Raw genomic sequence first — 22,535 nt, 5'->3', positions numbered from 1 at the left:
GTTGGGTTTTCCCTTGCAATACATGGATGTTGTTTCAGATTCTCAATATGCAGATGCATTATCTGGAGTCCAAAGCCTCCTTCTCTTTCCTGCATAGAGCCAATTGCAGTGCATCCTACAGAGAAGACACACAGTCCTTTTGTCACAGCAACTTGGAAAATGGATTTGGGTTGTCCTATGGTTACTCCTTGGCAATGCTGTGTCATATGTAACGTGATCTATTAGGGAGGCATGCAACACAGAAGTCTGCATGGCTGTGACAGCTGTGCAGTAACTGGAGACTTTCCACTGTACCACCATATGGTAGTGGAGTATGTGAGGAGAAAGAGCTTTGGAGTCCATAAAGTGTACTCCAGTAGACACTTCGCAGCTGAGAACAGGATGAGAGTCTCTTTTTTTAAATCAAGTCCAGCCCTTCCATTTCCGGCCATTGCTGAACACTGCTGGAGAATCAGGTGCAGTATCAAGGCCACAGCTTGTAATGACACTTCCTCCTATCAGCACAGCCCTTCTTTTGCTAGGGAGATCAGCTTATGGTCTCTGTCAAGCAACAGCACTGGAAATTCAAGGGTAGATTTGTGAGCACCGATGTAGGAGTTTTCCCTGGATGGAAATCCAGTGTCCTAGAAGTGCTAACAGTAGTGAAGTTCCTGTCCTGCATATTCCACTGTGGACCACCATGGTGTTTATTGATTTATTTTATTACATGTATAGCCCACTCCTTTCCAGACTGGAACTCAAGGTGGTGAACATGTGGTTCCCAGGTGGTTCCCCCATTCAGGCACTGACCAGACCTAGGCCTGCTGAGCATCAGCAAGGCAGTTGTATCATGTGACCTCAGACCAGACATTGAGACCACAGCGTTGCTGCACTGTGCTTGCCCACTCTTTTATTCCATAGCTGGAGCCCAGTCATATTGGGCAGGCAGTCAAGAAACAAGAGCTAACTGTAGTGGCAACACCTTAACAGGATAATCAGGACAGTTCCTCAGTCATGGTGTTTCTAATAATAATAACATAGGAACATAGGAAGCTGCCTTATACTGAGTCAGACCATAGGTCCATCTAGCTCAGTATTGTCTTCACAGACTGGCAGTGGCTTCTTCAAGGTTGCAGGCAGGAATCTCTCTCAGCCCTATCTTGGAGATGCTAGGGAAGGAACTTGGAACCTAGATGCTCTTCCCAGAGCGTTTCCATTCCTTGAGGGGAATATCTGACAGTTCTCACACTTCTAGTCTCCCTTTTGTATGCAACCAGGGCGGACCCTGCTTAGCTTAAGGGGACAAGTCATGCCTGCTACCACAAGACCAGCTCTCTTCCTGTAAGAAGAGGAAAGCCACATGCAAAACCTCTGGCAAAACTATCCATAATGGACCGTATCCCAGTGCTAGCACAATGGTGCAGTTTGTGCCAGTTCCATGTCCCTTCTGCTCCAATCATATGCACAAAGGCATTCACGCAACAGTTCACAGAATCAATCCCTGAGTCAGTAAGGTGAAGGACAAAACAGTTCTGGGCTGTTAGCTACAGAAATGTAGATATTATTGGCACATGGTCATTCAGCAATATTTCCTTTGGGCTTTCTGCGAGTCCCATTCAATATACATTTTGCTTGCCTGAAGGTACTCATTTAATCAGTGTTTTATATCTATCAGCAGGAGCTGCACAAGAAATTCTGCTTCCATTACTTACTGCAGCTGGACAGAAGTTATATCCATAAGAGCACGTGTTCATTCTTGAAACGGTTGTTTCCAGGTTACTTGAGCTCTAGAAATCAATTCACATGTTCTTCTAGCCCTCTGGGGGACATTTAATCCCTCCAGTAATGGCCTGAATGTGGGTGGTGGTGGGGGGGAGAGGATTTCCTGGTATCAGTTTCCACTACTGAAGAGATAAGCCAATTGAAGTTTAACCAGTGGCTTGTCTCTTTGGCAATGGGAACCCCTACAGCAATATCAGAAAGGAATGCTCCAGCTGCCCAAAAGTTATCTCCTGCATGTGGATATCCTGATCAGCATCTACACTTATTTCCCCATGTTATTTGATCCCATTCAGAAAGCACTGCTAGCAGGGGGGGAATTTGCAATGCACATAGAAGCCCTATTTAGGCATTATGTTGAACATTCAAACAAGTGTACAGTGTACATAGGCACAGATCTGCATCTTTCCCCACACTTTATGTTCAATAGAGGTCTAGCAGTAAATTCCCTATCTGTACCATGTATTTCAGGGGCCTGTACCCAGGTTCACTTTTAAAACGAACACAAAAAACATTGCTGTACTAGTGTACAGACGTCTGTACACTCGTACAGCAATGTCTGAATAGGACTATAAACACAGTGTCGCTCAGAATAACTGTAAGCCTCACCAAACATCACATGCCTCACAATGCAGACTCTGCTCCAAAGTTCAAATATCACTGGACGGCTGCAGAAGAAGGGGAGCTAGAGGGTGTCATGACAGATCAAGAAGGCTTGGCTATGCGATTACAGACATTTTCCATTTCAAACATAGCATTAGAATGGTTACAGAGGCTCAACAGCAACTCTTGGTAACTTTTCTGAAGGAAAAGGAATGTCTCGGGGATATCAAGAAGCCAAGGGTCTACATGGTCAAATAGTGCAATATCTGATCCATCTAGAGATACTTTGAAAATTCTGGTCTCCATTTAGCACTCACCTTCTTCCACAGTACCCATGTTAGCACCCTGATAAAGCCTTCAAATGTTAAAGCAGGTAAGGCAGATATGAAGAAAATGCTCGCAGATCCCCTTGCTAAAGAGGGACCACAGTGTTGTTTCTCCTTCTTCTCCTCCTTCTCCTTCTCCTTCTGCAGTGGCTCAGTTTCCAGGGGAAGGAATTGCAGCAATGTGGGGGAGAGCTCTTTGCTGCTCCCAGTAACAGCTGGGGGTGATTCTATCCCATCCCATCCCTCTTTCACAACACACCCTTAAGTTTGGCTGCATTTTAGGAGAGGGTGGAATTCCCACAGTGGATTTTAGGCAGCAGATCAAGAATGATTCAGGATTCCGCCCACCCAATCCAATGTCACCCTTTGCTGGTGGCAAGACAGGACCACATACTGCACACTGGTCTAAAGCCAGCAGAACAAGAGAGCACAAACAACCAGTTAAAGGATTCCCTATGTTATGTCATTCATCTCTTGGGTCCAAAAAACATGCCTTTTCAACAGAAAACAAAATTATATAGGCAATGCTCTATAAAGTCATCTGGGAATACATGCAAACTGAAATACTAAAATCCTGATAGAAAATGTTAGTAGAGTGCAATGGGCAGGGGTTTACCTTTGTTTGAAGCTGCTTGTTGTATTACATTGTACTACTTCACTCACAAGTAGGGATGTGCATGAAACAGATTTTGTGCTTTGTTTCGAGTTCAAAACAAAAACGTAGATGGCTGAAACATTTCGTCAAAACAGTGGTTGAACCGGTTGTTTCGACGAAACAAAATTTTAAATGTTAAGATTTGGAACAATGGGGAAACTTGAGACACTCCATTGTTCCCCCAGGGTAGCTCCTAGGGACACCAAAGTGGGTGGGTGCTGCCTACCACCCATCCCACACACACACAAAAAGAGCAAGTGGGAGATTTTAAATAAATTTTAACCTTCCCCCCAAACACCCAGAGGATCCTATGGGGGTTTGGGGGGGAGTTTAAAAATTTGTTTTAAATCACCTGTTTGCCTATTTCTTTTGTGGGCTGGGTGATAGGTAGCACCCATCATGCCCTACCATCCCACCCACTTTGGTGTCCTTAGGAGCTACCCATAGGGAACAATGGGGTGTTTAAAGTTGCCCCATTGTTCTCTATGGCCAGAACAAGCTGCACTCAGAGTGCACATACAAGTTTTGCATTGCAGTTTGCAATGCATTTTGCAACTTGAAAAACACTGCAGAAACACACAATAAAAGGGAATCTGACCCTCCCAACACAGAATACACATTTCAAACACATTCCAAAAAAAGAAACACTGACCCAGAATCCACTGCCAACCACAGTGCCTGTACTGCGGTAACATCATTGGCACAAGTTGCTCTCTCTCACACAATTATGACTCCTTACGTATGTACAGCTACCACAGCAGCACCCTTAGCAGCAAGCATAGCCATAAGCTCAACTAAAGCAAGTTCAGCAACATTTTGACTGAGTTCACCTTGCAATGCAGATTGCAGAGCAGACCAGAGCAGTACGTGAAGCACAAGTTAGTCTCAAGGCCAGACATGGAGCTCATCACAGCAATCACCAAGAAATTACACACACACACACAGCTGCCACTATCCATTCTCACCGTAACATTGAGGCTATTCTCACGACTGCTGGAAAGCACTCTGCTAACCTTGTTTTTGTGATCATGAGTCACCGCGGCAAGCCTCCTGGCCTTGGGGGTCTCCCCAGAATGCCCCATGCACTCGCATGGGATATCATGGGACTTCTGAAGGCCAAGCGCCCCTGTATCCCCACTGCCCCTACCGGCTCTTTGACGGAGCCGGTAATTGTGTGGGCAGCTGATCTGGCTGCCCAAGGTGGGCTCTGTACTCGCCTGCGTGGAGAGTGGGTCAAGCCCATTCTCCCTGCAGAAGCTCGTGTGGAGAGTCTCATTATCTCACAAAACAAAAAACAAAAACAAACCACAACTAAAAGAATGCAGGCACCCAAGTTCTGCCTTTGTCAATCCAGCAAAACCAGATAGTTATAGTAACAATAGCACAACATATTGTACACAGTGCTGAGAAAACCACAAAATCAAACCTTCCTTGATTCCTTCCTCCTCTCCTGATGTATCCTCTTCAAGAGAGGCATACTATAAGGGCTCTCTCTGCCTCCCAGTTTGTTGGAATAAATTTTGAAACTCCTTCCTTTTGTGTTTCCCCTCCCTCCTCCCTCCCCCCCCACAGCCAATGAGGGCACAGTTGCCCATGACAACACTTGATTTGTATGATGACAATCAACCAAGAAGCAAGGAGATCGCAAGCCAATTGGATGCCAGTGCCAGAAAACCAATCAGCAAGGTGAAAACAGACCTCCAAAATGGTGCTCAAAATGTTTCAAATTGCAACAGGGTTGTTTTGTTTCGAGCTCAAAACACTTGAAATGTTTTGCACATACCTACTCACAAGATATTCCTTCCACTGTGAAAATCCAGCCCTACCCAGGTAGGGGAGCTGTAGCCCAGGTAGAGCTGGTCGTGAAAAGCACCGGGATCGGGACCGATCCATGTGCTCCTCTGCCAGGTAGCCCGGGTTTTGTACCCAGTCTAAACGTGAGTAGGAGGATGCACACATATGCCCTCCTACCTCACAGCCTGGTTGTGTGGAAGCTTAGGCTGCTGGCAGCCTAAGCTTCCATAGAGCTGGCAGAAGGAGCAGCCCAGCAGTGGGGAATCCCCCAATGCCCTGTGCTCCTCGTGCAGTGCATTGTGGGATACAGGAGGATGTAACCTGCTTTACGCCTGCCCCCTATCCCTGCTCCAGGATCACTCATTCACTGGTCATGTAGGTGTGCAGCGTGGCAGAGCCCAGGAGTGGCAAGGATCATGGTGGGGGGGGGGAGAGAAAGGTAGGTAGTGTCCTGTCCTGGGCCTTCCCCCCAGCCCTCCCCAGTCCCAGGAGAAATGGCTGTATGAGCAACTTTTTAGTATTTTAAGCTATAGGGCTAACAGAAGGAATTCTGAGGGTAGGATTTTGATTGGGGAACTGACACTGGAGGAGAAGGACTAATGCCCTCTCTAGTATCACAACTCCAAACAAAATGTAGAGCCTCTCCTCCTGGCTTTTAGGTAAAAATGAAACCATCAGGATATCCAGAAATATAACTAAGGATGTGCACAAACTGGTCTGGCACCTCCCTAGGGAAGCACCAACTCGGATCAGGTGCCTGCAGCCGAACCGGTTCGGCAGGTCTTTCCCTGCTCCTGCACTGCCACACTGCTTTTCCGGGCGGGGCACTCACTCTACAAAAGATTGCGCACAGCGGCGGCACTGCTCCCTGCAGCCTGCGTGTGGCATTGGCAAGCACATGGCCACGGTGGATTTGCAGCAGCCATGTGTGTGCCAACACCGCATGCAGGCTGCAGGGAGCTGTGCAGCAGCTGCACACAGCCTTTTGTAGAGTGAGTGCCCCACCTGGAAAGGCAGTGAGGTGGCACAGGAGCAGGTAAGGACCTGCTTTTTAAGGGATCCGCTCTCCACCCTGCCCGCAGCTGCCTGAACCCATTCGGGCTCATCCCTAAACGTAACTCCTGTATCTTGTCTATTCTGCTCTTAGGCCTAAGACATCTCTCACTGAGCCTTGGGATCCTGTAAGGGGATTCAGGAACAGTGCTGGCCATGGGTTCCCTCACGCTATACCATTCCTGTTTTAAAAGTTCAGCTTCTCACACTCCTTCCTACTGTGCTGGAATACAGCAGAGAGCCCATACACAGAAGGGGCAGAAGTCCAAATGCACCATTGCCGTGGTGCTGGAGAAGATTCTGGAAGACCTACAGCTTTGGTAGCCACTAATCCGCTTGGGCTGACTTTTCAACTCACAAAAACAGGAGCAGAGTAACCAAGTTTCCACCCTAGCATCACCCAGCCAGGAAAGCTGGTGAAAGCTCCAGCCAGGAGAGGAGAGCTGGTCTTGTGGTAGCAGGCATGACTTGTCCCCTTAGCTAAGCAGGGTCTGCCCTGGTTACATATGAATGGGAGACTTGATGTGTGAGCACTGCAAGATATTCTCCTCAGGGGATGAAGCCGCTCTGAGAAGAGCAGAAGGTTTCAAGTTCCCTCCCTGGCTTCTCCAGGATAGGGCTGAGAGAGATTCCTGCCTACAACCTTGGAGAAGCTGCTGCCAGTCTGTGAAGACAATACTGAGCTAGATAGACTAATGGTCTGACTCAGTATATGGCAGTTTCCTATGTTCCTAAAGCTGTCTCTACCACAATCTATACCTCTTTCTGGGTGGACAAGGATATTTGCCTAGTATAAGCAGAATGGTAAGAAATCACTTTCACTGTTCAGTCCTTCTCTGTGATGTGCTTGTCATTGATACCATATTGTTTTCCCCGCTTTCTCATCCCTTCCCTCATCTCTGATTTCATGGTGCACTCCATAAGCTTCAGAGCAATCAGAGCTTGACTCAGCCTCCCACCTGAAGCCCAGAACATAAGGAAGAGGTAGGGTCACACAACCTACACTGCCTTTGCTCTGCAATTTGGAGGCATTCCAAAGTTACTCCAAAAGCACAAGATTTGGAGATGCAACCATCTCCTCCCCCACCCCTCACCACATCCTCTATGCATACCAGGGGACCGGAGGGAGAGGCAAGGTCAGTGATGACCACAGATGATGGCTGGCTAGCTACCAAGGCCAGCAAAAGTTTGTGAGGCCCTACTTCTTTGTAAACATCAGATGCAACATATGATTAGCTTGCCAAATAGATAGTAAAGTTTTTCTTTAACTTGGTAAAGTTTTTCTTTGTGTGTGGCAGAGCCTTGAATTACGCATCAGCAAGATAAAAGAAAAGTTTGTTTAAGAAAAACAGGACAAATTGAAGCATATAAAAAAGATAACAGCATTATAAATATGTTATCAAGGTGTTCTGTCAAAAGAGTGGACATTAGGGTCAAAATGCTTGAGTAATAGCAATTCTATTCTATTCCATGCATGACTTTCAAAAGTAAATCTTGCCTATGTTTCAAGGCTTAGCTCATTTAGTCAAGGTGACACTGACTCACTTCCATAGACTATAACTAAGCACAAGTGAGCACGCAGGTAGTAAGAGTTACCACCTTTTATGGAGGAAAACTCTTCAGATGCAGACAGATAACCACCCTTCTCTCCTCGCCCCAAAGCCTCCTATTTGACTCTGAACCAGTTTTGAACATTTGCTTGTAATTCTCTCTGTCTCTCTCTCTCGCTCTGTATATATAGAGAGAGAGAGAGAGAGAGAGAATGAGAATTAAACTATTATTGTAGGTAAAGTAAATAACTTTTCTAAAATGCTTAATACACTTAGTTTGAAATAAATTAAAGTGCAGAAGGTGCCAGTTTAGTTGTTTCTAGACAAAAAGATTTTCTGAGAAACTCCCACTAATAATGCCCATCCCTGGATATAAACATGGAGAAACTCCAGTGTCCCTTTCTAGACATGGGCAAAAGATTACCTAGCTCAGAAGAACTGGCTCCTGCTAAGTTCAGTGGGGCAGCTGCCCCACAAGAGTCCATGTGAGTGCCACTCATAATCATGGCATGTGCCACTTTGGGCACCTGTGCCATAGCCTGCTGACCTGTCTTCGCTTAACTGTCCTCACACTCCTCTAAGACAGGAGATCCCAGTCTTGACCAGATGTTGTTGGATTACAACTGTCCAATATCATTTATTTAATTTATATACTGTCTGATTCTAAAGGCTCTGGGTGCTTCACACACAAAATATGGAGGACAAATTCAGTTACATTTGCAAATGAAGCGCTCCAAGGCTGGGTTAGGGGTGTGCAGAACCGGCTCGATTCGAAACGAGCCAGTTCAACCATGAACCGAACCAACATCAAAAAGAGGTGGCTGGTCTGCATGCAAACCAAATTGAGTCCAGTTCGATTCAAGCCAGTTCAAACCAGTTCGATGGTTCAAATGGCATGGTGACTGCCATTTTGTCTGGTGTGTTTACTAGTTTTCTCCCTTGCTGATTGGTTTTCTCCCACTGCCTACTGATTGGCTTGCAATCTCCTTGGCTCTGGTTGGCTTGTTGTCATTCAAAACCAAGTGTTCTCAGAGCAACTTTACCCCCATTGGCTGGTGGGGAGGGACAAGGGAAGGGGAGCAAAAAGGAGGGAGTTTCAAACTATATTTAAAGCCAGGCAGTGCCTACCTGGCTTCACTCTACCTCTGGAGGAAGAGCTGGCTGGCTTGCCCTGCATTGCTGCCTTGCCTTGCTCCCCTTCTGCCTTGCTGGACCTGCCTGCTACTTTGCTGGACCCCTGCCCTGCTGGACCCCTTCTGTCCTGCTGCTGGAGCCTTGCTGGGCCCTTTTCTGCTGTAGTGGTGTGCACGGAACCACTGTGGCGCGGTTCGGCACTGAGGGGGGTCTACCTTTAAGGGCGGGGGTAGTACTTACCCCTCCCGCCGCTCTTCCCCCTCCGGCGCTAATTTAGGATTGTAGTTTTGGGGGCGGCAGCATTCCTCCCTGCCACCCCTGCCCCCGTCATTGCCCGGAAGTTGCGAAAATAGAGCATGCACGCGCCCATCGCCGCGCACATCACACACAGCATCACACGCCGCGACGGGCGCATGCGTGCTCGTATTTTCGCAACTTCCGGGCAATGACGGGGGCAGGGGCAGCAGGGAGGAATGCTGCCGCCCCCAAAACTACAATCCTAAATGTAGCGCCGGAGGGGGAAGAGCGGCGGGAGGGGTAAGTACTACCCCCCACCCTTAAAGGTAGACCCCCCTCAGTGCCGAACCGGTAAGGAGGCCTCCAACATGGCCTCCGAACCAGTTCGTGCACATCCCTATTCTGCTGGACCAAGGCTTATCTTTGTCTCTTTATTTGTATTTTCTCTTTTGCAGTGCCAATTGAACCCAGAACCCCTGCTAACTTGGCAAAGAGGCACCTTTTAATGTGGTGAGTCTCTTTATTTAGCAGGGGGAGAGTAACAGGCCCTCTCCACCCCCAGCACAGTACCTCCAGTGACTGTTGCTGGTGTCTATCTTAAGTTTATTTTAGATTGTGAGCCTTTTGGGGACAGAGATCCATATTATTTATTATTATTTCTCTGTGTAAACCACCCTGAGCCATTTTTGGAAGGGCGGTATAGAAATTGAATTAATAATAATAATAATAATAATAATAATAAATTGCTTTTTGTTTTCTTAAGTTATAGCACTCCAGTAACTTAACTGGTTGATGTTCTTCTTTCTGTTCTTTTTTGGGGGGATGGCCCAACTGCCAGTCCCCATCTGCCCTGCTCCCAGCCCAGGTGGGCTGTGCTGCATGTGGAGCCGCTGGACACAGACCACACAGCAGATGAGTTGTCAGTGGTCATCGGATGCCAGGTAGAGGGGATGGCTGTCTGGACAGCCAAACCTTAGCCAAAGCTTCCTGGTCACCAACAATGGTGCCAACTTTTTGAGGGTGGCCCACCAGCTGCAGTTTGTGTCGATCTGTTGTATAGCATACACTCGGCACCTGGTCATGATGGATGTGCTTGGTATTGAAGGCTAGAGCCAGGGAATGTAGAGGCCTCCCCACTGGATGGCCTGCCACTGCCATGGCTGCTCTTGTGGAGAAGTGCTGCAAGACAGCAGCCTACTTCCACCAGAGCAAGGCAGATAGGAGGATGCTCAGGACCAGGTTGCATAAGCTTGGCCTACCTGGAACCTCATCCCTAGGAATGTTGAGACCAGGTGGAACTCCACTTTCTCTTTCTCCAGCACCTGCAGGAGCAAGAGGCAGCCATCCAGTTCGGGGCTTGGAAGTATGTGATCTATCCAACGGGACTGGGTGCTCCTTTCCGAAGTTGTCTTGGCATTCAAGCCATTCTTTGTTGACACAAACAGCTTGTGTGCCAAGGCAGCAGCACTAAGCGAGGCTTTGCCTTCCACTCTTCTCCTGGAGAAGATGATGGGTGAGCTCCAGACTTCACTGACCAGTGGGGAAGCATGTGCCCTGGCAGATGGGCTGAGGGCTGGAATGGTGGCTCAGCAGCAAGTTGGGTCAATCGGCAGAGCATGTTTTGGCCTACCTATATGGCCCAACTATGAAGGGCAATGCCATCACTGCTGGTGAGCTGCTAAGGTGGAGGGCCATCTTGGTTCAAGAGGTTAGGCAGGCAGAAGAGGCTGGGTCTGAACTAGGAGGAAGGTGCTGGAGCTCCTACTTTGAGTGCACAGTTCTCACCCAGCAGCAGCATCATCACCACTTCCCAGTCCAGCAGCATGCTGCCCCTGGCAGCACCAATGCTGCCAGCACATCCTCCCATGCATTCCACCCTGTAGTTCAAATGGGGGTGCCTAGGCGCATTGCCAGGGATACAGAAGGAGCCCACTGTGCCATGCAAGAGTGCCAAGCAGAGTGTTATGCAGTACTTGCAGGAGCTGGTGGCAGACCTAGAGACATAGGCAATCCAGTTCGGGGCAACACATCACCAAGTCTGACTGGACTTGGTGACAGTTGCCAGATGGCTCCTGTCATGCCCACCAACCAGCGTCCAGAGCAAGAGGGTATTCTCCATGGCTGGAGATGTGGTGATACCCCTTTGCTCACACCTGGATGCTGACTTGGTGGAGCAGCTGGTTTTCCTCAAAGCCAACCTCCCCTGTTTGGGCTATTCTGAGCTGGATGTGGAGGGCATGTGACTCACAGTTACCCCCACCCACTGCAACACCACTGTCAGCTCACCCCACCCTGTCTAACCCTCAAACCAGATGTGTCACAGTCTTCCCATTAGTGTTGCTGTCACACATAGACACACATACCCCACCGCCAAGCCCATGATGATGATGATGGATGAGTGACCTGAGGCCTAGCACCAATCAGAGACCATGGTGGAGCAGGCAGGAGGTTTGATTTTCTGGGTTCACTGTGTTAGTGTTAAATTTTGTGTGTTACTTTTTTTCCAAGCAGCACAGATACCACACACGTACCCTGCAACTATGGCCCATGATGAGTAGGTGGACTGGTGCCCTGACATGTGTCAGCCAGGCAGGGCCCAGCAGCCAGTCTGAGACCAACTGACTATCCAGTCACTATCCAGAGAAGAAAAATTCTTATCAAGGAAGTAGGCGTTTTTTCTCCTTTCTCAACACCATTTTTAATATGCATGCTGTGCTATTGCCATTATGATTGATGACTACGGTTTTGCTGGATCTCAGGTAGACAAAGGCAGAACTTGGTTGCCTTCCTTCCTTCCTTGTAGTTTGTCCTACAAACTTCTTATAGTTTCATCTGTGAGATGGTGTTGTGGTGAGAAGAAATGGACAGTGGCAGCTCAGCTCTCTGTACTGTGTGTAATATTTTCTTGGTGATTGCTGCAAGATGAGCTCCATGACATGTATGTCTTTGAACTAGCTTTTTCTTTATTCACTGCTCTGGTCTGCAATCTGATTCTACATTGAAAGGTGTAATCTGTAAAAATGTGGCAGAAGAGGACGTTGTTTCAGTATAGCTTATTATGGCTATACTTAAGTGCTGCTGTGGCAGCTGGTGCAATGGAGCCATAATTGTGTGTCAGTGTGTGAGAGAGCAACTTGTGCCGATGATGCACTGCAATGATGCAGTCCACCCAACTCACAAAACAGTTGGGCAACTGAGTGATTTTTTAATGATTTTTTGAATGTTTTCTGGCTCAGTAGGTCAACCCTAACCCTTTAGGGTTAGCAGAACCACCAAGCATTCAGAACCACTCATTCATACCAGTCTTCAGAGCTGGCCGAGTAAAACAGGCCCCGAGTTAGACTAGGAAGCTGTGCCTGAATGCTCATTCCCGTGCAACTGGGGAAGGAGATCCCTTAGTTTCCACTAAGGAAGTATCGCCCATCCTTTTACATTGGGGGCGGGGGAGGAGAACGGTTGACCTTCACAGAATCTGTCATGTGGTGATGAGATTTCAGAACTGTTTTAATTTCATAGGCCCCAAGCTCACACCCCCAACTCCACCCTGTAAAGCCAAACAGGAAAATAAGAGCTCATCTTCCTTCCTATTTCTCCATGCATTTTGTGCCACTGCCCTGCGGACATTAGTCAGAGCCTGTATTGGCATTCTCTTTCCTCTTTACAGAAACCTCTCCAGCCCACAGAAGTTTGCAACTCTCAGCAGAATCTAGCAATGGTCAAGTGCCTTAAAGGGTTATTTATAGCAACAAATCATTGCAAAAAACATATTGAGACTGCCCTGGCTGCCTAGACTGTTACTGGAATGTGTACACTGTATATAGAAAAGATATACATAGCATTTCCAGACATGCACAGTTAAGATTCCACTATATATCAGTGCTCCACTTCACCATGGGTGAGAAGAGAAGTGAGCCACTGCTACAGATTAAGTCACATACACACTTCTGCAAAGGGAGACACTAATAAAGATGACATTAGGGGAAATGTGAGCACATTTGGAAATGTGCCACAAGTGGTCATCATCACCAAATATTTGAACTCTTAATTTTTTTTAAAAGGAGCAACAAAAACAAGTTCATTTTATTCCACTAGAGCCCTCTTCAGACATTATATTGTACAAGTCTACAGTTGTCTATACACTTATCTATGTACCAGTTCAAGTGAACAGAGTCCCAGCACACAAACAACATGTGGCCCCAACACTGTTTAAACAGGGTTTGGGAACATGCATTTAGGGACTGTTCAGGTGAACAGCTCCCACAGATGACTGAAGGACATCTTGACAGCACATCAGGATGTCCTTCAGTTACATCATGGCAGGTGCACTCTCGACTGGCCCATGGTTGTGTGAATGACTGTACCTGCATGCATTCATTTTATTTGTTTATTCTATTTATATACCGCCCTTCCTAAAGTGGCTCAGGGCAGTTTACACTAAAATAAAAAATACATAACAATTAAAATTAAAAAACCATTTAAAAAGCAGATTAAGGCTAAAATTAAAACATCTCATTAAAAACTAGGCTACAAAGATGGGTTTTAAAGACTCTTCTGAAGGCATCCAAGAAAGATAATCCTCTCATATCCACAGGGAGTGTGTTGCATAACTTAGGGATGACAACAGAGAAGGCCCAATCTCAGGTCACCACCAGATGAACTGGTGGTACCTGAAGATGGACCCCTCCTGGTGATTTCAATGAGCAGAGGGGATCTTGTAGAGAAAGGCACTCTCTCAGGTAACCAGGGCCTAAGCCATTAAGGGCTTAAAAATAATAATCAGCACTTATGCCTGGAAGCATATTGGCAGCCAGCGAAACTGTTTAAGAACTGGCATAATGTGGTCATTCCAGGGTGCCCCAGAGACCATTCTGGCTGCCACATTTTGAACTAACTGGACTACATACAAAGGCAGCCCTACACAGACCACATTGCAGTAGTCCAACCTGGAGGTTACCAGCTGGTGGACCACTGTTTTCAGGTCATTCTCCTAAAATCAATAGCAGCTGGTAAAAAGCACTCCTAGCCACAGCCTCAATCCAAGACACCAGGGGGAGACCTGGGTCCAAGAGCACTCCCAAACTACGAAGCTGTTCTCTCGGGGGGAGTGTAACCCCATCCAGAACAGGACATTCTATCCCGTCTTGCAGATTACAGCCCCCAACAATAAACACCTCCGACTTGCTTGGATTCAGCTTCAGTTTATTATCCCTTATCCAGCCCATGACTGTAGGCAAGCATTTAAGGGGCTAATACAATTTCCTGATATTGATGACAAGGAGAAATAGATTTGGGTGTTGTCCGCATATTGATAACACCCAGCACTAAATGCCCTGATGATCTCAGGCAGCTGTTTTGTGTAGATGTGAAAAAGCATTGGTGACAGAATGGAGCCCTGAGGGACACCATATAGCAGCTCCCATTTTGAAGAGCAACTGTCACCAAGCACCACCATCTGAAATCTACCAGAGACACAGGAGCAGAACAACTGTAAATCTGGGAGCAGATTAATTTAAAATTCATTTAACCTGGGTGCAGGCCCCTCAAATGCATGGTGCAGATTGTACGTGAACTGCTGTGCCTATGTTCAACATAACATGTGAATTATATTATGAGCCTTTTCGGTTGTGGCCCCTCGACTGTAGAATGCTCTCCCGGAAGAGTTTTGCCATGCTCTCCCTCTTAGTGTTTTGAAGAAACAACTGAAGACATATCTTATCCTCTGCTTTTATTTTATTTTATTTATTTATTAAAACATTTCTATACTGCCCAAAACTTATGTCTCTGGGTGGTTTACAACAAAACAAAAACAAAACAAAACATTCGTTAAGACAAAAATGGGGGGGGGAGACACACATTACAACAATTTAAAATTTTTAAATAATGTTTTAAAACAGCATTAAAACCAATTAAAACAACATTAATTAAAAGCCTGGGTGAAGAGATGTGTTTTTAAAGACTTTTAAAAAGCTGTCAGAGATGGGGAGGCTCTTATTTCACTAGGGAGTGTATTCTAAAGCCTCGGGGCAGCAGCAGAGAAGGCCCATCCCTGAGTGGCCACCAGATGAGTCGGTGGCAGCTGCAGACGGACCTCTCCAGCAGATCTCAGTGGGCGGCGTGGTTCATGATGAAGAAGGCGTTCTCTTAAATACCCAGGGCCCAAACTGTTTAGGGCTTTATAGGTTATAACCAGCACCTTGTATTTTGCCCGGAAACATATCGGCAGCCAGTGTACCTCCTTCAATACAGGAGTTATATGGTCTCTCCGAGATGACTCGGAGACCAGCCTGGCTGCTGCATTCTGCACCAGCTGTAGTTTCTGGACTACGTACAAGGGCAGCCCCACATAGAGCACATTACAGTAATCCAGTCTGGAGGTTACCAGCAGATGTACCACTGTCTTGAGGTCGTTCACCTCAAGAAATGGAAGCAGCTGACGTATCAGCCAAAGCTGATAAAGGCACTTCTGGCCACCGCCTCAACCTGGGATACCAGGGAGAGGCTCGGATCCAGAAGGACCCCTAGACTGTGTACCTGTTCCTTCTGGGGAAGTGTGACCCCATCCAGAACAGGCAGATCAAAATCATCTCTCGAGTTCTGACCCCGGACAATGAGTACCTCCGTCTTAGCTGGATTCAGTCTCAGTTTGTTATCCCTCATCCAGCCCATCACCGACTCCAGGCAGGCATTTAGGGATGTTATGCCCTCTCCCGATGGTGCTGACATGGAGAAATGGATTTGGGTGTCATCAGCATACTGGTAGCACCCTGCACCAAATCTCCTGATGATCTCTCCTAGCCGTTTCATGTAGATATTAAACAACATTGGAGACAATATGGAGCCCTGGGGAACACCATACAAAAGTTCAGATTTGGAAGAACAGCAGTCTCCAAGGTACACCATCTTGAACCTGCCCGAGTGGTAGGAGCGGAACCACTTCAAAGCAGTGCCTTCAACTCCCAACCCCCTCAGACACTCCAGAAGGATACTATGGTCGATAGTATCGAAAGCCGCCGAGAGGTCCAAAAGGACCAACAGAGTCACACTTCCTCTGTCAATTGCCAATTGGAGATCATCCATCAGGCAGACCAAGGCAGTCTCCACCCCATAGCCAGCCCAAAAGCCAATGGGTCAAGATAATCTGTTTCATCCAAGACTGTCTGGAGCTGGGAGGCCACCACCCTCTCAATTACCTTGCCCAGCCATGGAAGGTTGTAGTCGTTCAAGTCCAAGGGATCCTGGGTAGGCTTCTTCAGAAGCGGTCTAATAATTGCCTCCTTAAGACAAGGAGGCATCCTACCTTCCCTCAGAGATGCGTTTATAATCTCTACCAGGCCCTCTACAACAACCCCGCTGCCAGATAATATAAGCCATGTCGGACAAGGGTCAAGAGAACAGGTGGTAGGCCGCACCATTCCAATCAGCTTGTCCACATCCTCAGGAGTCACAAACTGGAACCAATCCAACCTAATCACACAAGAGGAGTCACTGGACATCTCTACATCAGAGACTGAGGTAATTGTGGAGACGGAGTCTAAGTCGGCCCACATATGAGAGATTTTTTCCACAAAGAATTCATTAAACACATCACAGCAGGTAATTGAAGGTTCCAGATTCTGATTCAAGGGAAGAGGGGCACTCACTAGCCCTCTCACAACCCTGAACAACTCCGCTGGATGTGAACTTGCGGGTGCAATATGGGCAGAAAAGAATTGCTTCTTTGCCGCACGTATCGCCTGAGCATAGGTCTTCAAATGAGCTCTATGTTGCAATCTGTTGGATTCAAGCCGAGTCTTTCTCCACTTGCGCTCCAGTAGTCTACCTTGCCGCTTCAGCCCCCGTAATTCTTCCGTATACCAAGGGGCCAATTTTGAAGCAGGTCGGAGAGGACGCTTAGGAGCAATCATGTCTATTGCCCCATTGAGTTTGCTGTTCCAATTCTCCACCAGGGCATCAACAGGATCACCAGCAGAGCCAACACTAAATCCCTCCAAGGCTTCTTGAAATCCAGTTTGGATCCAACAACCTTCTCGAGCGGATCATCCTAATAGGTCCCTCATCCCTGTGAAGGTGGGAAGTGATTGTGAGTCCAACCTTAACCAGATGGTGGTCCATCCATGACAATGGGGAAATCACAGGATTCCCCACCCACAGAACACCACCCTGATCAGAGTGAAAGACCAAATCAAGTGTGTGACCAGCAATGTGTGTCAGCCCCGAGATCACTTGGGATAGGCCCATAGTTGTCATGGCCACTATGAACTCCTGAGCCGCCCCAGACAAATTGGTCCCAAAGTGAACATTGAAGTCCCCCAGCACCACAAGCCTGGGGGACTCCAAGTCCGAGACCAAGTCCGTCAGCTCAGGTAGGGACTCTGTTGAGCAGCGGGGCGATCGGTACACCAACAGAAGTCCCAATCTATCCCTGGTCCCCAGACTTAAGTACACACATTCGATATGGTCTGACACTCTAACAGGGATCCTGGTGAGGGAAAGGTTATTCTTATAGACCACAGCCACTCCACCTCCCTGCCCACAGTCCCTCACCTGCTCCTCAACAGAGTAGCCTGGAGGAAGAAGCTGGGACCACACTGGGCCCCAAGCCTCCCCCAGCCAGGTCTCTGTAATACATACCAGGTTGGCACCTTATCTGTTAGGTTCCTTAGTGTTTAGCTTTTTACTGATAATGTTGTATGCCACTCTGAGCAGCAGTGCACTGTAGCGGTGAGGTATACATATATATTAATAATAATAATAATAATAACTGCACCTCTGTACAGATCTGCAGCTGTGTTGGTCCATGTAGCTCAGTGCTGTCTGCACTGACTGTCAGCAGCTCTCCAGGGTTTCGGATGGGTCTTCCCCAGCCCTACCTGGAGACGCCAGGGACTGAATCTGGGCCCTTCTACGTGCAGAGCAAATGTTCTTCCATGGAGGATTGTTGTCCTTCTGCAACAATCTCCTAAGAACCATACGCAGCGTGTTAGAAGTGAAACTATGGCTATCAACTCTTAGCACTTGCCAAGGAATTTAAGGGACTCCCACGCTCACGTAAGTTTTGTAAGCCTGACAAAGCCCCATTAAGACAATGCCACTTGAACAGGCACATTTGTCTCTCATTGTGCCTCTTTTCCTGCTTTGCTCCTTGCTTATCTTGTGGGCGAGTCCTGCAAACATGCTGAGAACAGCACAGGAATCAGTGAAGGCCAATGGGAGGGCAGGTTCTCACAAGCACATCTGGTATGCTAGCCACCGCATGCACTGGGTTCCAGCTACAGTGCCATGTACACGGAGAAGTAGTTGTGTAAATGCTGTCAGCACACACAGGACTCTGCAAACACCAGCTCCTAGCACTCCATTATGAGCATTCCAAATAGCTGCTCCAAAAGCAGTGCTCTAGGAGTCAGTGGTCAGAGAGTTCTGCCTGTGCCAGCTTTCCACACAACTGTCTCTGTGCATAGCATTAGTGACTGGAACGCCATTCCTGTAAGTTACCCCAGAGGTAGTATTGAATTAAAAAAAAAATCACAGACCAAGAGCAACAGGTCAGAATGAACCAGGGAGGGACTCTGAGAGCTCTGGTTCAAACACCCATTCAAAAACAAGTCGAAAGCCATGAGTTGGCCTTCCTTCCTGTGAATGATCAACTCACCATAGAGATTGGTGGACAACAAGGAAAAGCTTTTCAAGCATTCAACAGGGCTACCATGCACAATGAACAGTCTCTCAAAAGATCACCCCCACTCCATCATCAACTAGTAGTAGCTTCTACTAGAGGAACAGCTGTCCCTCCTCAAAAAAAGAAAAAGAAAAAGCAGAGATCATAGTATCTTTGGGGACGACCAAATACTGCCTGAGATTGCCACTTTAAATTAGAGGGGCCAGCAGCTTACCCTATACATCTCAAGTGGAAGCCACTCCACTAAATCCTCTTTTAAGAGAGCGCTAATGCTGAAAGGCCAACGTACATTCATTTGCAAGGACCATTACATTGGCCTCAGTAGAATTTACTTTCGGGTAGACACAAAGAGAGTGAGCCGGACAATAAGCAGCTCAGGATGGCGTGTGCTCCGGATCGTAAACACACAGCACTCGGCCGAGTTCGCTTGTGCGTTAGGTCTTAAGTCATCTGTATTGGTATAGCAACGGCGAAGAAATAAAAAGCTGGGAGCGAGCCAAGGAGTTTCTAATACAATTTGGCGACCGCGCGTGCCCACCCTCGAGCACCCAGGTTACACAAAGCCCCATTAAAACAATGCAGGTTTTTTCCCCAGCCGTTCTGCGTGCGCTCATCCCACACAGATCTATTATTAGGTGACAGCGATTTCTTGTACAATAACCCCAAATCCCATTTTGCCACCTACGTTTCAGCCTTTAAAACAAAAAACACTTTAACCGGAACAAATCTGCGATTACTTTCCCTCAAGCTATCGATTTTCCTCCCCTCTCCCCACACAATGGAAGGTACACGGGGAACGTGCCGTGAATGCGAGTCCAAGTGGGCGTGGCACACTTCCTATTCTGTTTAAATGGGCTGATGGAAAAGCAGCCCAGAGAGAGCCGGGAGCGACGCGCTCCCGGCTGTACTAGCCATCGTGGCTAATGAATGGCATTTGAGCAGTCTATGAGCAAGGCTTTCTAATGGGTCCCCGTAGGCTGAACTGGTGCAAACAGGTTTTGTGGGAGACTGCTCGCATGAGGACAGCGACAGCAGGCGCTACTACTAGAAAACACCGCTCTCGAATCAAAGTGCCTCCTACCCAAAGGGGTGCATAACAAGGTTGACGTGGGCCCCGGGGACAAAACGTGAAGATGGGTCCCACCCTGCCTCCTCGCCGCCTTCTTCAGAGAGCCAGGAGGGAGAGAGCAAAGAGCAAACTGTTGCTCAGCTGGCGGGCCCATCTTCCTCAGGGGCCCAGGGACATTCCCCCCCACCTTAATGATAGTTGCGCGCCTCCAGTGTTGTCCTGTTACCAGAAGGCGGGCGAAAGCGCAGCTGTGGCTTCCCTCGTCTGGGAGCGTGCAAGCGCACACAGCACTGACTTCTTCACCGGGTTGGACAGTCTTGAGTCTTGCTCTCAGGCACAGATATGAAATCGCTGCAAAGCCGCCCAGGTCAACAAAGCACATGAGCCAGCGGATCAATAAGAAGCCGTCTAAGGACGCCGCCCTGGGGCTTTGCTTACCGCTGAGTCGGTCCATGGCCCCGGGCATGACTGGACCGGTCGAGGTGGCTGCGTTCATAGCGCGGTCTGCTCTGTGATGATCACTCCAGCGCGCTTGACTCAGGCACCGACTAGCCAGGGGGATGCTGCTCGCGAGCGCAAACGTCAACCTTTTAAGCCAGCTTCCACCACAGCTCGCGCAGTCCCTCCCTGCCGCTTCCTCAGCGGAGGATCCAGGGTCTTAGCGCCCTTCTCACCGGACCCTCCATTCCTCTGTCTCTCCCGGCTGAGAGAACCTCCGTCGGGACAAGCACGATGGGAGTCGCTTGCCCCGCCCTTCCGGATCAGGTGCGGCCATCTGTACACAATGACAGCAGTTCGGCGCGGATCGCTCTTCCTGCCTGACCCTCTCACTCTCTCCCCCAGCCCTTTCCCTCTATAACCCCACAGTCCCTGTCTTTCGTGTCCGGCTCCGGCGGGGGCCCAGGAGTCAGAAAACCTTTTGATCTTTTGAGAGGGGCACAGTCAGAAAGGGCAAAGTGCATTTCTGAGTGGGGCAGCCAGCTGTGTCCCACACATGAGATTTTTGAAACAGAAATATATTTCGCATTAACACTCTCATCCTGAACATATTTTTTCACCCCAAATAAATTCTGTTGAGTTCATAAATGGGGCAAGTGGAGTGGGGGGGATTACGTGTCTGGGAGTGCTTGCCTCCCGTGCCCCCCCCCCGTGGAGCCATCCCTGTCTGAGATCAGATATTGGCATGATCCTTCCTTTATAATTTCACTTAGTTTTCTTGCTTGTTTGGTGCCCCTCACAACCATTCATCCAGGTCCTTCCTTAAGGGGTGTAGGACTTAGAGCAAGGGGAGGGAGTGTGGGCCCCAGGGAGATGCGAGGCCCCAATTCCTGCCTGGGATCTCCCCCTCCCACCACTGCCAGCCAGAACGTGGCTGCCCACCTCAGCAGCCACACTCTGACTTAGCCGGCCCTGCAGTGCATACTGGTTTGCCAAGCAGAGTACACCAGGCTGGCTGAGTTGGAGGACAACCATGGTGACTGGCAGGAACTGTGCTCTGTGCCAGTGGTGGTCAGAAATCTCCATGATGATGCCACTGGTGGCAGGGCATAGCTCTCACCCACTCTCTATTTTTCTCAGATTAGGGATGTGCACAAAAGCAGTTTGCCCAGTTTGGTTCAAGTCTGAACCAGACTCAAACTGGACCTGGCATGTTCGGTTTGGGCACCCCCAAACGAGGGGTTGATTCAGTTCAAATTTGAACTGGTTCAGGCCTGATTCAAGGGTGCCATCCACATTTTAAAAATTAAAAAATAAAGGTGGACTTACCATTGTCAAGGGCTTCGTCGGCCTAGGAGGCTGCTGCTGCGGTTGCAGGGGGGTCTCTGGTGGTTCCCCTTCCCCATGCCGGCCTCCCCCCCCGGTGGAGGGTTTGGCCTGTTGTGGGACCAATTTGGGTCTCTGTAAGCGCACCGTGGGCCATTTTTGAGGCTACCGCATATGCTCGTGGGTCATTTGCATGGCTGGTCAACCCAGCCAAGCAAATGGCCTGCACGGCAGCACAGCGGCCGAAAAAATGCCCAATACACACTCACAGAAGGCCAAAACAGCCCCACAATGGGCTGAACTGTAGGAGATGGAGGGGGGAGGCTGGTGTGGAGAGGGGGACCACCCCCCATCTCCCTCCCCCCACATTTTAACATGAATGGCACCCCCAAACTGGCCCCAAACCAGCCGGGGGGGGGTTGGCTCAACCCTAGCTCAAGTCAAGCCTAGCTCAGATCACGGTGGTGTTCCGTTGGTGGAGACTCCTAAAGTGTCTCCCTTTTCATGGATGGACCATTATCTCGTTAAGGTTGGTTTCATGGCCACAACACCTCTTCAGGGGTGAAGGGCCGATTAAAAGAGGCACCTTTTAATATAGTGATTCTCTTTATTTAGTAGAGGGAGAGTAACTGGCCCTATCCACCCCCAGCACAGTACCTCCAGTGACTGTTGCTGGTGTCTATCTTGTGTTTCTTTTTAGATTGTAAGCTGTTTGGGGACAGAGAGCCTTCTTATTTATTTATTATTTCTCTGTGTAAACTGCCCCGAGCCATTTTTGGAAGGGTGGTATTGAAATTGAATAATAATAATAATAATAATAATAATATGAAGCTAGAATTACACAACACAGGCAGAATCTCCAATACCAGTCGAATCAGAGACGTTTCTACCAAAGCATAGAAGGAGAAACTGCGAG

At 48.3% G+C, this 22,535-nt stretch overlaps 1 protein-coding gene across 4 annotated transcripts in view; it reads right to left on the bottom strand.

Annotated features, from left to right (window-relative positions):
* AFAP1L1 (actin filament associated protein 1 like 1) overlaps window positions 1–20,587 on the bottom strand; it is a 111,834-nt gene extending 91,247 nt beyond the window's left edge. Inside the window, exon 1 of one of the 4 annotated variants that reach the window (XM_053300471.1) lies at window positions 20,294–20,587. In XM_053300471.1, the coding sequence (XP_053156446.1) occupies window positions 20,294–20,351 (58 nt within the window). In that variant the 5' untranslated portion in view covers window positions 20,352–20,587. Of the gene's footprint in view, window positions 1–2,678; window positions 2,795–17,877; window positions 17,897–20,081; window positions 20,196–20,293 lie in introns of those variants that run through there. The other 3 variants (XM_053300473.1, XM_053300474.1, XM_053300472.1) reach the window with 3 other exon arrangements.
* Between the last annotated feature and the right edge of the window lie 1,948 nt (window positions 20,588–22,535).

The sequence above is a fragment of the Hemicordylus capensis genome, chromosome 2 (genome assembly GCF_027244095.1).
Source record: "Hemicordylus capensis ecotype Gifberg chromosome 2, rHemCap1.1.pri, whole genome shotgun sequence".
NCBI lineage: Eukaryota > Metazoa > Chordata > Lepidosauria > Squamata > Cordylidae > Hemicordylus > Hemicordylus capensis.
The sequence above is the reverse complement of the archived record's forward strand: the minus strand, read 5'-3'. Positions and strand labels throughout refer to the sequence as shown.